General features: G+C 42.6%; 3 protein-coding genes across 5 annotated transcripts in view; 1 reads left to right on the top strand and 2 right to left on the bottom strand.

Annotated features, from left to right (window-relative positions):
* Positions 1-5,139: 5,139 nt before the first annotated feature.
* Positions 5,140-10,852, bottom strand: LOC118359668 (polypeptide N-acetylgalactosaminyltransferase 6-like). Its single transcript, XM_035738268.2, has 11 exons — positions 10,685-10,852; positions 8,733-9,248; positions 8,446-8,618; positions 8,035-8,184; positions 7,498-7,732; positions 7,304-7,421; positions 6,848-7,048; positions 6,540-6,671; positions 6,335-6,436; positions 5,809-5,967; positions 5,140-5,412 (listed from the first exon to the last, which is right to left on the bottom strand). Exons 2-11 carry the CDS (start codon positions 9,215-9,217, stop codon positions 5,299-5,301), a joined length of 1,869 nt encoding a protein of 622 aa, XP_035594161.1. The 5' UTR covers positions 9,218-9,248; positions 10,685-10,852; the 3' UTR covers positions 5,140-5,298.
* Positions 10,853-11,263: 411 nt separating this feature from the next.
* LOC118359669 (testis-expressed protein 49-like) lies at positions 11,264-15,054 on the top strand. Of its 3 annotated transcripts, none has more exons than XM_035738271.2 (5): positions 11,264-11,662; positions 11,785-12,036; positions 12,269-12,454; positions 13,382-13,520; positions 13,609-13,768. In XM_035738271.2, exons 2-5 carry the CDS (start codon positions 11,946-11,948, stop codon positions 13,655-13,657), a joined length of 465 nt encoding a protein of 154 aa, XP_035594164.1. In that variant the 5' UTR covers positions 11,264-11,662; positions 11,785-11,945; the 3' UTR covers positions 13,658-13,768. The 3 variants fall into 3 exon arrangements, 2 of the variants coding, with proteins under 2 accessions (XP_035594164.1, XP_035594162.1); XR_004820729.2 differs by having other exon boundaries at positions 11,382-11,662; positions 12,269-12,465; XM_035738269.2 differs by lacking the exon at positions 13,609-13,768 and adding an exon at positions 14,838-15,054 and having other exon boundaries at positions 11,397-11,662.
* The window catches only part of LOC118359667 (adenylate cyclase type 6-like), a 52,555-nt gene continuing 52,104 nt past the window's right edge, over positions 14,747-15,197 (bottom strand). The window contains exon 23 of the mRNA XM_052482043.1: positions 14,747-14,964. Coding sequence (XP_052338003.1) covers positions 14,902-14,964 — 63 coding nt within the window. The 3' untranslated portion in view covers positions 14,747-14,901. The remainder of the gene's footprint in view (positions 14,965-15,197) is intronic.

The following is a 15,197-nucleotide window of genomic DNA, read 5'->3' as shown; positions in this document are numbered from 1 at the left end:
TGATGCTCCAGTTTGCAGCTGACAACAGTTTGCAGCTGTGCTAACATAATTGCAAAAGGGTTTTCTAATCATCAATTAGCATTTTAAAATGATACACTTGGATTAGCTAACACAACGTACCATTGGAACACAGGAGTGATGGTTGCTGATAATGGGCCTTTGTACGTCTATGTAGATATTCCCTTAAAAATCAGCCGTTTCCAGCTACAATAGTCATTTACAACATTAACAATGTCTAAACTGTATTTATGAAGTACTTAGTAATTTGTTTATGCACTTTTGGCAGCAATTACAGTTTTGAGTCTTCTTGGGTATGACACTACAAGCTTGGCACTTCTGTTTTTCGCTACACCCGCAATAACATCTGCTAAATATGTTTATGTGACCAACACATTTTGATTTGAGGATTTTCTCCCATTCTTCTCTGCAGTTTATCAAGCTCTGTCAGGTTGGATGGGGAAGCATTGCTGCACAGCTATTTTCAGGTCTCCGCAGAGATGTTAGATCAGGTTCAAGTCCGGGCTCTGGCTGGACCACTCAAGGACATTCAGAGACTTGTCTCAAAGCCACTCCTGCATTGTCTTGGCAGTGTGCTTAGGATTGTGGTCCTGTTGGAAGGTGAACCTTCGCCCCAGTTTGAGGTCCTGAGCTCGCTGGAGCAGGTTTTCATCAAGGATCTCTGCACTTGTTTCCCCCGATCCTGACTAGTCACCCAGTCCCTGCCACCTAAAGGACTCTCAGACCATGAGAAACAAGATTCTCTGGTCTGATGAAACCAAGATTGAACACTTTGGCCTGAATGCCAGGTCTTGTGTCTAGAGGAAACCTGGCATCATAAATTCATTAAAAATCCTACAATGTGATTTTCAGTATTTTTTTTTCTCATTTTGTTTGTCATAGTTGAAGTGTACCTATGATGAAAATTACAGGCCTCTCTCATCTTTTTAAGTGGGAGAACTTGCACAATTGGTGGCTGACTAAATACTTTTTTGCCCCACTGTATATATACACAGTTGAAGTCGGAAGTTTACATACACCTTAGCCAAATACATTTAAACTCAGTTTTTTACAATTCCTGACATTTAATCCCAGTGAAAATTCCCTGTCTTTGGTCAGTTAGGATCAGCACTTTTTATTTTAAGAATGTGAAATGTCAGAATAATAGTACAGATAATTATTTATTTAAGCTTTTCTCTTTCACCACATTCCCAGTAGGTCAGAAGTTTACATACACTCAATTAGTATTTGGTAGCATTGCTTTTAAATTGTTTAACTTGGGTCAAACGTTACGGGTAGCCTTCCACAAGCTTCCCACAATAAGTTGGGTGAATTGTGCCCCATTCCTCCTGACAGAGCTGGTGTAATTGAGTCAGGTTTGTAGGCCTCCTTGCTCGCACACACTTTTTCAGTTCTGCCCAAACATCAGACCAGTGGACCTTTCTCCAAAAAATACAATCTTTGTCCCCATGTGCAGTTGCAAACCGTAGTCTGGCTTTTTAATGAAGGTTTTGGAGCAGTGGCTTCTTCCTTGCTGAGCGGCCTTTCAGGTTATGTTGATATAGGACTCGTTTTAGAGTGGATATAGATACTTTTGTACCCGTTTCCTCCAGCATCTTCACAAGGTCATTTGCTGTTGTTCTAGGAGAGAGAACGCGTCTCCTTCCTGAGCGGTATGGCGGCTGCGAGGTCCCATGGTGTTTATACTTGCAAACTATTGTTTATACAGATGAACGTGGTACCTTCAGGCATTTGGAAATTGCTCCCAAGGATGAACCAGACTTGTTGTTTACAAAAAAAAACGTCTGATGTCTTTTGATTTTCCCACGATGTCAAGCAAAGAGGCACTGAGTTTGAATGTAGGCCTTGAAATACATCCACGGGTACACCTCCAATTGACTCAAATGATGTCAATTAGCCTATCAGAAGATTCTAAAGCCAGGACATCATTTTCTGGAATTTTCCAAGCTGTTTAAAGGCACAGTCAACTTGTGTATGTAAACTTCTGACCCACTGGAATTGTGATACAGTGAATTATAAGTGAAATAATCTGTCTGTAAACAATTTGTAGAAAAATGACTTGTGTCATGCACAAAGTAGATGTCCTAACCGACTTGCCAAAACTATAGTTTGTTAACAATACATTTGTGGAGTGGTTGAAAAACAAGTGTTATTGGCTACAACCGAAGTATATGTAAACTGTACATATACACTGCTCAAAAAAAATAAAGGGAACACTTAAACAACACAATGTAACTCCAAGTCAATCCCACTTCTGTGAAATCAAACTGTCCACTTAGGAAGCAACACTGATTGACAATACATTTCACATGTTGTTGTGCAAATGGAATAGACAACAGTTGGAAATTATAGGCATTTAGCAAGACACCCCCAATAAAGGAGTGGTTCTGCAGGTGGTGACCACAGACCACTTCTCAGTTCCTATGCTTCCTGGCTGATGTTTTGGTCCCTTTTGAATGCTGCCGGTGCTTTCACTCTAGTGGTAGCATGAGACGGAGTCTACAACCCACACAAGTGGCTCAGGTAGTGCAGCTCATCCAGGATGGTACATCAATGCGAGCTGTGGCAAGAAGGTTTGCTGTGTCTGTCAGCGTAGTGTCTAGAGCATGGAGGCGCTACCAGGAGACAGGCCAGTACATCAGGAGACGTGGAGGAGGCCGTAGGAGGGCAACAACCCAGCAGCAGGACCGCTACCTCCGCCTTTGTGCAAGGAGGAGCACTGCCAGAGCCCTGCAAAATGACCTCCAGCAGGCCACAAATGTGCATGTGTCTGCTCAAACGGTCAGAAACAGACTCCATGAGGGTGGTATGAGGGCCCAACGTCCACAGGTGGGGGTTGTGCTTACAGCCCAACACCGTGCATGATGTTTGGCATTTGCAAGAGAACACCAAGATTGGCAAATTAGCCACTGGCGCCCTGTGCTCTTCACAGATGAAAGCAGGTTCACACCGAGCACGTGACAGACGTGACAGAGTCTGGAGACGACGTGGAGAACGTTCTGCTGCCTGCAACATCCTCCAGCATGACCGGTTTGGCGGTGGGTCAGTCATGGTGTGGGGTGGCATTTCTTTGGGGGGGCCGCACAGCCCTCCATGTGCTCGCCAGAGACCATATGCTGGTGCGGTTGGCCCCGAGTTCCTCCTAATGCAAGACAATGCTAGACCTCATGTGGCTGGAGTGTGTCAGCAGTTCCTGTAAGAGGAAGGCATTGATGCTATGGACTGGCCCGCCCGTTCCACAGACCTGAATCCAATTGAGCACATCTGGGACATCCTGTCTCACTCCATCCACCAACGCCACGTTGCACCACAGACTGTCCAGGAGTTGGCGGATGCTTTAGTCCAGGTCTGGAAGGAGATCCCTCAGGAAACCATCCGCCACCTCATCAGGAGCATGCCCAGGCATTGTAGAGAGGTCATACAAGCACGTGGAGGCCACACACACTCCTGAGCCTCATTTTGACTTGTTTTAAGGACATATCAAAGTTGGATCAGCATGTAGTGTAGTTTTCCACTTTAATTTTGAGTGTGACTCCAAATCTAGACCTCCATGGGTTGATAAATTTGATTTCCATTGATAATGTGTGATTTTGTCAGCACATTAAACTATGTAAAGAAAAAGTATTTAATAAGAATATTTTATTCATTCAGATCTAGGATGTGTTATTTTAGTGTTCCATTTATTTTTGAGCAGTATATATATATATATATATATATACACACACAATCATTCCAGCATTTGTTTTTTTACACTATTTTCTACATTGTAGAATAGTGAAGAAATCAAAACTATGAAATAACACATATGGAATCATGTTGTAACCAAAAAAAAGTGTTAAATCCAAATATATTGTAAATTTGAGATTCTTCAAATAGCCACCCTTTAAACACTCTTGGCATTCTCTCAACCAGTAGTCACCTGGAATGCATTTCAATTAACAGGTGTGCCTTTGGTTAATTTGTGGAATTTCTTTCCTTGATGTATTTGAGCCAATCAGTTGTGACAAAGTTGGGGTGGTATACAGAAGGTCCATATTATGGCAAGAACAGCTCAAATAAGCCATCTATTATTACTTTAAGACATGGTCATTCAATCCTGAAAATGTCAAGAACTTTGAAGGCTTCTTCAAGTGCAGTTGCAAAAACCATCAAGTGCTATGATGAAACGGACTCATGAGGACCACCACACTAAAGGAAGACCCGGAGTTACCTCTGCTACAGAGGATAAGTTCATTACAGTTACACTTCAGAGTTCAAGTAACAGACACATCAACTGTTCAGATGAGACCACATGAATCAGGTCTTCATGGTCAAATTACTGCAAAGAACCACTACTAAAGGACACCAATAAGAATAGACTTTCCTTGGGCCAAGAAACACAAGCAATGGACATTGGACCAGTTGAAATCTGTTCTTTGGTCTGAACCAAACATCTCAAATTTGGGCTTCTAGCCACCATGTCTTTGAGAGACTCAGTAGGTGAACGGAGGACCGCCGCATGTGTGGTTCCCACCTAGAAGCATGGGGGGGTCCTTTGCTGTTGACGTGGTCTGATTTAGAATTTAAGGCAAACTTAACCAGCATGGCTACCACAGCATTCTTCAGCGATACACCATCACATCTGTTTGCGCTTAGTGGGACTATCATTTGAACAAGGAGAGTGATGGAGCGCTGCATTAGAAGACCTGGCCTTCCATCACCCAACCTCAACCCAATTGAGATGGTTTGGGATGAGGGAAGGAAAAGCCTATGGAAACTCCATCAAGACTGTTGGAAAAGCATTCCTCATGAAGCTGGTTGAGAGAATGCCAAGAGTGCAAAGCTGTCAAAGGGTGGTTACTTTGAAGAACCTCAAATAGATTTTGATTCGTTTAACACTTTTTTGGCTACTACATAATTCCATGTGTTATTTCATATTTGTCTTACCTATTACTCTGCAGTATAGAGAATAGTTTTAAAAAGAAACCCTTGAATGAGTAGGTGTTCAAACTTGACTGGTACTATCTAGGCCCTTTGGCCTAGTGATTAAAGAATTAAGCAAATTTTCAAGTGTACAAACTTAAACTTCTACAAACTCATCTAAAATCGGGATCCTCTAGAATAAAACATTAAACAGCCTCAAACTTTTCAACTTCTTTAGTAAATAAAGAAATAAAGTACTGGGTCAAACTGCACAGGGTCCCATATTTCAGAAATACATGTGTTGTCATCAAAAAGGGCAGGGCTCCCAAATGTAATGGATGATGTCAGTGATCCTCCTTCCTCCCTGGATCCCATTGGTCAGCTGAGGTCCCAGTGTTGGCTGAGATTGGTCAAGTCACAGCTACTCATCACCACTTCACCTCCGTCTACAGTCAAGCATTTGCCCGAGGAGGGATTCTTAAGGAGAGAACCCTGTGTGAACACAAACAATAATGAGCAGAATAAAAGGCTACTGTGCACTGCAAGTGACCACAATGCTCTGTTCTGCACTTGCCTTCTGAAAAGTGCATCATGAACATAGCTAATGTGTGTAACAGCATGTGTATACTGTGAAGTCGTTAATACCCTTGTGTTGCATGACATACAAGCCTCAATCAGTATTTTGATTGTAAGGAGAAAAGGGTTTCCACATACTGTATTTGAAACATACCCATGTACAAGACCTGCAGTAACACTTTCAGAGCAGTGGAGAAGATGTGCACTGATTATTAGAGTGACAATGTGAAAAACTAACCGATAATAAATATATATGACAGTTTACAATGTCATATATATATATATGACAGTTTACAATGTCATGTTACATACCGGTGTAAAATGCCACACTTGCTCCGGGGCCACTGTGGTTCCTTTGCCCTTCAGGCGGCAGAGCTTTATGGACAGTGGCGCCGCCCCGGGGGTCGCATGTAGACACAGCTGCTTACGTATGTTGTGACGAAGCTCTTGGTGGGATGTGTACTCAAAATACTACACACAAATGTTATGTTAGAAAAAAAACCTGTGGCAATTATAAACATGCACACGGCTCCGCATATTGTATATTTAAGCAATAAGGCCCGAGGGGGTGCGGTATATGGCCAATATACCACGGCTAAGGGCTGTATCCAGGCACTCAGTTTTACGTCGTACTAAACAGCCCTTAGCCGTGGTATATTGGCCATTTACCACAAACTCCATAGATGCCTTATTGCTATTATAAACTGGTTACCAAAGTAATTAGAGCAGTAAAAATAAATGATTTGTCATACCCGTGGTTTATGGCATGATGTCCCACAGCTGTAAGCCAATCAGCATTAAGTGCTCAACCACTCAGTTTATATCTAGATTAAAGTACCTGGTTTCCTCCCATGTTGTGGCATGTGTATAAGATAACCGGTTTCCCACCCTTATTCTTTTCTCCCACATCCAGGCATGTCTTTGAGCCAGAGTTCTTGAGCTGATAAAATATAATTTTAGCAGAATATATACACATTAAAAAAAAGTGGATGCACATTTATAGACTGACAATCCAATTTCTAATGAAAGTTAAATAACATTACCGCTCCAAACATGACAGGGGTGAGGTCTGGAACATAGGCCTCTGGGTAAACGTTGTGCAAGTACCATGTAAAGTTTTTGCAGCTTAGCTTCTCTTTGAGTTTGAGGCGTTCAGAGATGTCACCATATGTGTTCTGAGTGAACAGGAAGAAGAACAAAGCAATGATGGAGGTCATTTTTACATAATGTAAACAATAATGCAGGATACAGTAGCACTCTTTACAAAAGAGCCATGTGTAACTGTGAGAGAACAGCACCTAGACCCCCAGCAGTGTCATGTGTAAAACATTGAGGGGACACTATACCCAACCTCTTTGGCTATGGTGGCAGCCTTCTTGTTCCTGCGATAGAAGATCTGCTTGTAGTCCTCCATCCAGACCTCTGCTAGACGCACCTGGTTGCGGGCAATCACCGACCTGCCTTTGGGGAAGGTGTGAGGGCTCTTACTGCGGAATACATGTCCCACCACTGAGCAGGGTATGATCTCCAGCTGGCCTCCACATTGCCACACCTACAAGGACATTCCAGGTCAATGGAGTAGACACAGAAAAGGGCATGGGCTGAATGGTCGAGGCTCAAGCTTGGCACAAGTGACTGAATAAAAGTATTCTAGGGAAGACAGGAAGTAACCATGAAGGGAATCAGAATACAGAAAGCAGCAATGTCTGCTTTGACCAGCAGAGGGCATTAAAGTCTACATTAACCACCACCATCAGTCAGGCCAACATGATTGTTGATGTACTTCCTGCCCTTCCACATAACTTACCCTGAAGGACATCTCCACATTCTCACCTCCCCAGATCAACATCTTGTCGTCATAGGTCCCAATGTGCTCAAAGTAAGTCTTAGAAATAGAGAACAGACCACCTGCAAAGGTAGGAGTCCTAGGAGTAGACAGTATATTTATGTTCAGTATGACATCACTTCACGAGTGAGTGTGTGTGGGTATGTATAAAGTACCTGACAGGATAAGTTTCATTCTTGCGTTTCTTTTGGTCTTCCTCAGGGATCTGCTCCCACCCAAAGACAAGGCTCCAGTCAAAGTTTCCGCGGTTACGGGCACGAGCTGTGGCGAGGGGTTTGGCGAACTTCATGTTGTTTTGGTCAATGATGACTATCTCAGGGCTGACCACAGCAGTGGGCTTCTCCACTATCCGAGCCAGGAGGGGTTCCAGCCAGCCATTGAAGCACTCACCTAACCAGGGATGAAAATGAGACAGAAATATCATATATTCCCTCACTAATCATCTTCAGTTTCTTTTAACTGACTAATGTAATGACAACTTCAAAACGTTACTGTTTTCCTCATTTAAAAATCAGATCTAAGGGGCTTTGATGATGCTTAGGAGTAGTATAAAGTAGTTGATCAGCTGTCAAGGGTCAAAAGTGATAATAGCTTCTGGCAATGAAAGCACTTCCAAACCGGGTTTATAGCTTAATAAGTTACTAAAATTGTATTCTAATTCTATGGTTTGCAGTGTCTGCTGGGACACGCACAGTGGGCATCCAGGAAGGTGAGGATCTCTCCTTGAGCCGTCTGTGCCCCCAGTAGCCTGGCAGTGATTAATCCCTTCCTCTCCCGCTGTCGTAGCACACGCACAATCTTCAGCTGCAGGACATACTCATCCAGACGAGACTTCAGGTGATCTGAAAACCATTGCATGAGGATGGTAAAATACAGCTGGATTAAATCTATCTACAGAGGTAGATATCTATTCTACTGAGAAAATTGCTACTAGGAGTTATTTTATACTCTGGCATTGTTCTATTAATGTCACTGTGAAGAGGAAGAGAGCAGTAGGGGAATAACGCATGTGCTCCCGATTGCAAATACATAAACGTTTTATAAAGTCTGAAAGGTCTGTCTGTACCAGGAAAGTCTCACAACACCTTCCATACCACACTTACCGTCTGTGCTAGCGTCATCCACCAGTAATATCTCTGTGAGCAGGGAGGCAGGAGCAGTGTGCAGGACGCTGTAAACGGTCCGCAGGAGGGTGGACCACGCCTCGTTGTGGAACACGATGATCACACTGGTGGTGGGGAGAGGAGGGCAGCGCCGGAACCTTTGACCTGCACAACTGACAACAAAGAGGCTAATTCTCCAAGGGATCTGCTAGATAAGCTTCGATTGTACACAACCATACAGTACAGATCACTCCAAACTAGCTTCCCGTCAGTCCTCCTGTACTCACTCTGGGTGGCGTGTGTCATTTCCCAGGCTGCGGTGAAGGGAGATACGGTCGCTGGCAAATTGGTTGAAACAATTTTTGGTCAGCCCATCCTGCTTCTCTTTAATCTCTGCAGGGGTCATCCTGCCCATCACAAACGGTCGGCCATAGGCTCCGGGGTCCTCTGGGTCCTGTAGGGGCCTCTCCAGGTGAGGTTGAAGCTCATCTATGCTGTAGAACCCAGGTGGACAGCGGGGATCAAAGGAGTTGGTCCCACGCTCCGAGGGAAGGGGCAGGGGGGCACCAATCTGGAAGCCCATGTTTGACACAGCACCTCTGACCACACCCATCACCTGTGACTGTTTGTTCGACAGCTCTCGGAGCCAGGGTTCAGGGGAAGTCCCACCTCCCACGTCGTACTGCATGACGAGCAGTAGGACCAGGAAGAGGGAGCCTGCTAGAATGGCAAGCTTAAAGGGAAGGGTGTGACGGCGGGAGAACGCACGCATTGTGCCGGCGTACCAGAGAACGACCGCAGGGCTGAAACAGGAGTGATAGACATGAGTCAGGTGATGACTCTTTATCACATCATCCAAACTACAACTAATTACATACTATTGTTAATCGAGGAGAAATTCTAACAGTTTACAGTAACCGGTATCTGTCAGAGTAATCAGTTCTACATTCTACAATAGCAAAAGGAAACAGAGGTCAGGGGACACCTCTGAGAAGCTTCATTGTGTGATATGTAAATACAGAGTGCCTAATAAAAGCTTTGTTCTCTATGAACAGACAAAGCAGTCTGTATCCTCCCGTGTAGCTCTTCCCTTCACACTTGTCTGTATAACTATGGCTTTCTATTTGTTCAAGTAAGGTAGAATGAAAGTTGTGGGTAGAATACAAATTGAAAGGAGATGTAATACTGTCTGAACTGGCTAATCTTAAATTTGACCAAACAGAGCCTTAAAATACTGACTTCATGCTGAACTGGAGCATGTCAAGCATCTTTCTCCATGACAGAGGATTAGACTACACAAGTTCCTCGTTCATTATAAACAGCTGGAACATATGTTTACTATGAGAGAAACAGCAAAAGGAAACTCATGCATGCCAGCCATAATATTGTGTGATTACAATTCCAGTTTCACAATACTCGGGACTATTGTGGAAAGGAAAAAAAAAAAACAGCATTACGTTGTCACCCAGAGTCACATTTGTTTATTTTGCAAGCTATAGCACCCACAATTCTAAATAAAGTAGGTTCTTAATAATAATAATAATAATATATGCCATTTAGCAGACGCTTTTATCCAAAGCGACTTACAGTCATGTGTGCATACATTCTACGTATGGGTGGTCCCGGGAATCGAACCCACTACCCTGGCGTTACAAGCGCCATGCTCTACCAACTGAGCTACAGAAGGACCATCGAGTTTAGTCTAATTTGTGTTTTATTTTTTGACATGGAAAATCTGGTATAGTATTGGAACAATGGTATGGTGACAACCCTTGTTTGAAGCCTCTTGGAATACCGTACAGACAAAGCCAGTGTGTCTAATAAGTCTGTAGGAAAAGAGACAAATGTCTCATACAAAGTTTGTATTGGAAAGATGATATTTTTTTATGGTCTATTTAGATTGTGACTTCTGAAGCCCTCTAGAAGAGACTGTCACAGCTATTACCTGCTTTACTTACATCATTTTGTCTAGTTTAGGCTGATGAAATGTGACAAAAATTGGCCAATAGACCATAATGTTAAATTCACTCTACTTCATGAACTTCTCATTAAATCCTCTTTTTTATGTTACAGCTGTTCCATCTTCCCATTCACCTTTTGCAGCCGAACCCAGTTCTGGAAAACCTGATCTATAAGACCACATTACATATTCCACATATGAATGCATAAGAGCTTTAAAAACCCACCCTTGTCAGTCAACTACCCCATGTTAGGAATCATATGAGAGCATGGCATTTACCTTTTTAGCTGAAAACCAGACCACCCAGATGTAGCCTACTTCAAGCCCAAATTTCAAGAATCTAGCCACTTTTTCTTGTCTTTTATCTCTTCTTTGTAAAATTATTCAAAACTGCGGCGTAGTTATCTATACTGACGCCACATGGCATGGAGTGCAGCAGGTGCGTGCCATTACAGTGATAACAACGACTGGTAACATGGGCTGCATTCAATATCTGCAACGTTTGCTTATAAGCAACAGTGTACAAGAACAAAAACCTAGCTATGTTTGTTTGTTTTACGAATGTGCGTGTGCTGGATAATTGAACAATAACATTTTTCTCCATAGTTTAATTAAACTATTAGATTCATCCAAGTGGCTCTGGCCTAATCGTTTTTAATCAACCATAGTTTTTTCAATGGTTGAATCCAGGCTAGTAGAATATTAATATGCACAGGCTTAACACATTATGTGTGTAATGGTCGTCATAAGGGAAAACTATTACTGCTATTATCGGCTAATTTATTTTATGCTTTTATTCTCAACAATATAGGTGACTAGGCCTACACATGATGTAGCCATATCATATCCATAGACTTGAGCATTACACCTGAAGCATGATGGAATTTCTAGCACAGGGGTGAATTCAACGAGTGAAACTCTGAGGGTGTTCGATTAATCTAGCCCCGGCGCCCGTGTTTTGCATTGGCTGAAAGTTGATTGCATTCGATTTGGAACCGGGCTGCCTCCCATGCATGAGCCAAGTGCCCCGTTCAATGCTCACGGCGAAATCACCTCAAACACGTAATTAAGAACGTGTAGTAATTAGTCGGATCCTGTGTTTTCCCATGCAGAGGTGATTGCTTTCGATTACTGTTCGATTTGAGAAAGGCATTCCCATCCTTGATGCTTTCGCCCGATGACGTGAAGGGCCTTTGCCTGGTGCTCGGTGGCACAGCATAATCGAATCCGCTCATTCAGAACATTATAGATACAAATGTAATAAACAAATCTGGTATTGTGCCTAATTCTACAAGACAGAAGATCATCTGTCAAAATGCATTTCTATCTGAACGTTTTGTAACGTTGCACCTTTCTAAACAGTTTCTGTTTCTTCACAGGCTGATGTCTGGAACGCCATCTGATTGGTGGCGCTTGTTACCATGGTCCTGCGTAAAACAGAAGTTGTGATTTATTTACAGAGGCAATTGCTTGCGGTTCCCACATTTTCCTGCTATCCTAAACAGCTTCAGACTGTTGCTGGCGACGGTAACGTTACTTTATGGCTTTCTTCGGGATAACGAATTTGGGCTATCAAAACCCCATCGGAGACAATATGTTATTGAGTCCGAGATCGTCTGCTTCTCCCGGTGGTGAGTGCTTAGCTAACGTTGCCGTACTGTAACGTTATCTGTGTTAATTTGTTTACACTGACTTAACGTTACTTGCTAATTACCTACGTTAACTTAGCTAAATGGTCAGTTTAAAACAAGCAGAATAAGTATGTATTTTAAATGTCATAGCTTTGCTTTATCTGTCCTGACATGGATCATCATTCGAAGGTACAAGTGGTCATGCCGGAACAACCTGCCTTTGCTTTTATAGATGAGGTGGATTCAAGGAGCTGGGCTAAACAGTCAGGACTGCCCTCCATCCAAGTCCAGAGGGGACCCCCAAAATGCACTGATACCGGCAGTATCTACAACCAGCCTCCTCCCTTCAGCCAAGACATACACCAAGGGAGCCAGGGGCGATATAGAGAGATGCTCAAACGGGTTCAGATACCAAGATGTAAGTTAGATGTGAGTACTCTTAAGTATCACTTATCATTTCATGTACAGGTGGTAGGCCTTGGCTGTTCAACATTTCGGTTTGAATGAAATGCACTGGTCAAAAATATAAACGCAACATGTAAAGTGTTGGTTTCATGAGCTGAAATAAAAGATCCCATAAATGTTCTATATGCACAAAAAGCTTATTTCTCTCTTTATATCCCTGTTAGTGAGCATTTCTCCTTTGCCAAGATAATCCATCCACCTGACAGGTGTGGCATTTCAAGAAGCTGATTAAACAGCATGTTCATTACACAGGTGCGCCTGATGCTGGGGACAATAGAAGGCCACTACAAAATGTGCAGTTTTGTCACACAATACAATGCCACAGATGTCTCAAGTTTTGAGGGAGCGTGCACTTGATATTGCCAGAGCTGTTGTCAGATAATTTAATGTGAATTTCTCTATCATTAGCCTCCTCCAATGTGGTTTTAGAAAATTTGGCAGTATATCCAACTGGCCTCAACCGCAGACCACATGTATGGCGTTGTGTGGGCGAGCGGTTTGCTGATGTCAACGTTGTGAACAGAGTACCATATGGTGGCAGTGGGGTTATGTTATGGGCGGGCATAAGCTATGCACAACAAACACAATTGCAATTTATCGATGGCAATTTGAATGCACAAAAATACAGTGATGATATATTGAGGCCCATTTTTTTTTTAAGGTATCTGTGACCAACTAATGCATATCTATATTCCCAGTCATGTGAAATCCATAGATTAGGGCCTAATACATTTATTTCAATTGACTGATTTCCTCATATGAACTGTAAAATCAATTAAATTGTTGCATTTATATTTTTGTTCAGTATACATTTTACTAAACCAAAGGCAAGGGCACACCGTGGATCAACATTGAGTGACATGTACTCACTCTTCTCTAGCCCCGAATCAGCTGTACTCCGTGCCCCTGACAGACAGCCATCAGTGTGGATGGTGGATGTCTAATGGAGGCCAAGGAAAGATGCATGCACCCTGGACCCAAGTCAGACGATTCCCCCGCAAGAACAGTGAGATGACCAAGTGAGTGTCATGTCGGATTCTAACATTTGTTTCTTGAAGTCAGATGTGTCAGTGGCCTGCTCACCCTCTGCCTCCTGTTCTTACTCAGGTTTGTGAAAGAGATGTCAATGACGGACCGAGAGTTCAGTTTATTCTGATTTCCACTCCTGCAGTAACATACACACACATACAATCCCATCCAAAGACCTCTGGGACCTTTACACTGGAAGGACTATTGTGGTTTAATAAACTGAGACATTTTCATCATAGCATGTTATTTATTTTTGTGAGCTACTGTATCAGGTTGTCAAATGACCTCTGCCTTTCCACTGGTAAAATTGAGCTGTTACCTCTCTCTAGAGGAATACAATTGTAATACCCATGAGGAAATAAGAGTATTTTGTTTCAGTAATTAGTTATTGTTACTCAGTAAGGTCATTCATTCGACCTTGGGGATAGTAACTGACTATCTCGGATCAGATACGATATTATGACTGAAAAGTGTCTAGCCAAATATTTGATACGGCATGTTTGTATATTTAGTAAAGCTTGTATTTTGCATACTTTCAGTACATTAACTAAATCAATCAAATGATAACACGAGGAAAACATTTACTTATCTTTAACGTTTTTCTAAATGAGCTAACATTACAGTATCATTAATAACATATGAGGTCAAAGGAATATCCAGATATCACTTGTTTTCTTTCTGTCAGTACACTTTTGGCAGCATAACCAGTTATCCATCACATTTACCCCATCCCCACCCTAACTCCTCCCTCATCTTGTAGGCTCCTTCCCTGTGCTAGTGTACTGTATGCAGTGTGCTTTAACTTGCTTGTCCCTTCCCAATATGCGTGTGTAAACTCCTGGAGTTTCTATGTAAATGTAATGATCTGTGAGAGAGGCACTCTACCTGAGAAACAATGCTGTTTCTGATTACAGGGTCATTGAGTGAGTCAGTCAGCACTGAGCACACACACCAGTCTCAAGGGCAGGCTTGAACAATTCAGAGGATGTGGCTGTAGCTACCTGGCGTCTGTCTGTACATTGAGCACTGTAACTCCTTCATGATAGTGCAGGGAGAGACAAATATATGAATCCTCTCATGTATGAAATGTATTGGGTATCTGGGACTGCTTGCTCTCACCTAATAATTTCATTGGTCACAATCAGCCAATGGTAATCCTAGTTTTTACAACAGGTAAAGAAAGCCGCACACATTAACAGCAATCAACACCACATAAAACAGCCATTGTTTTTATTTTAAAAAATTCTTCAAGGGGAAATTTTATTTTGTCAGTCATAGTCCTAAACTCTTTTTGTCCTTCACTTCAGGAAAAACGGTGCCTTCTGAACTCCTTCACAGGGGTAGAAAACAAAAAGAAGGGGGCCGGATTCATCAGGCTTGAGCAAAACACACTTTCAGTAGTTCTGGGACGACCCTCCTCCCCTCATCTGTGCCCTAAAAACATCCCAAGAGTCAACAATTAACAGCCACCCAACCCAAAGACAAGACAGCCTGTAGAAATAGAATAAAACGTGCATCATCTTACTAACCATGTCCATTCTATGTATTCTATTTCTATGTCAATCACTCTCGATTGGGCACAACCTCAGTCATTATTGACCCCAAGACCTTTACTTTTCCACGGCGGTCCCACACGCTCAAGGCCAAACATCAATACACGGGAAGGG

This window comes from Oncorhynchus keta, chromosome 27 (assembly GCF_023373465.1).
Source record: "Oncorhynchus keta strain PuntledgeMale-10-30-2019 chromosome 27, Oket_V2, whole genome shotgun sequence".
NCBI classification, from domain to species: Eukaryota; Metazoa; Chordata; class Actinopteri; order Salmoniformes; family Salmonidae; genus Oncorhynchus; species Oncorhynchus keta.
This window is presented reverse-complemented; position numbering and strand designations above follow the sequence as displayed.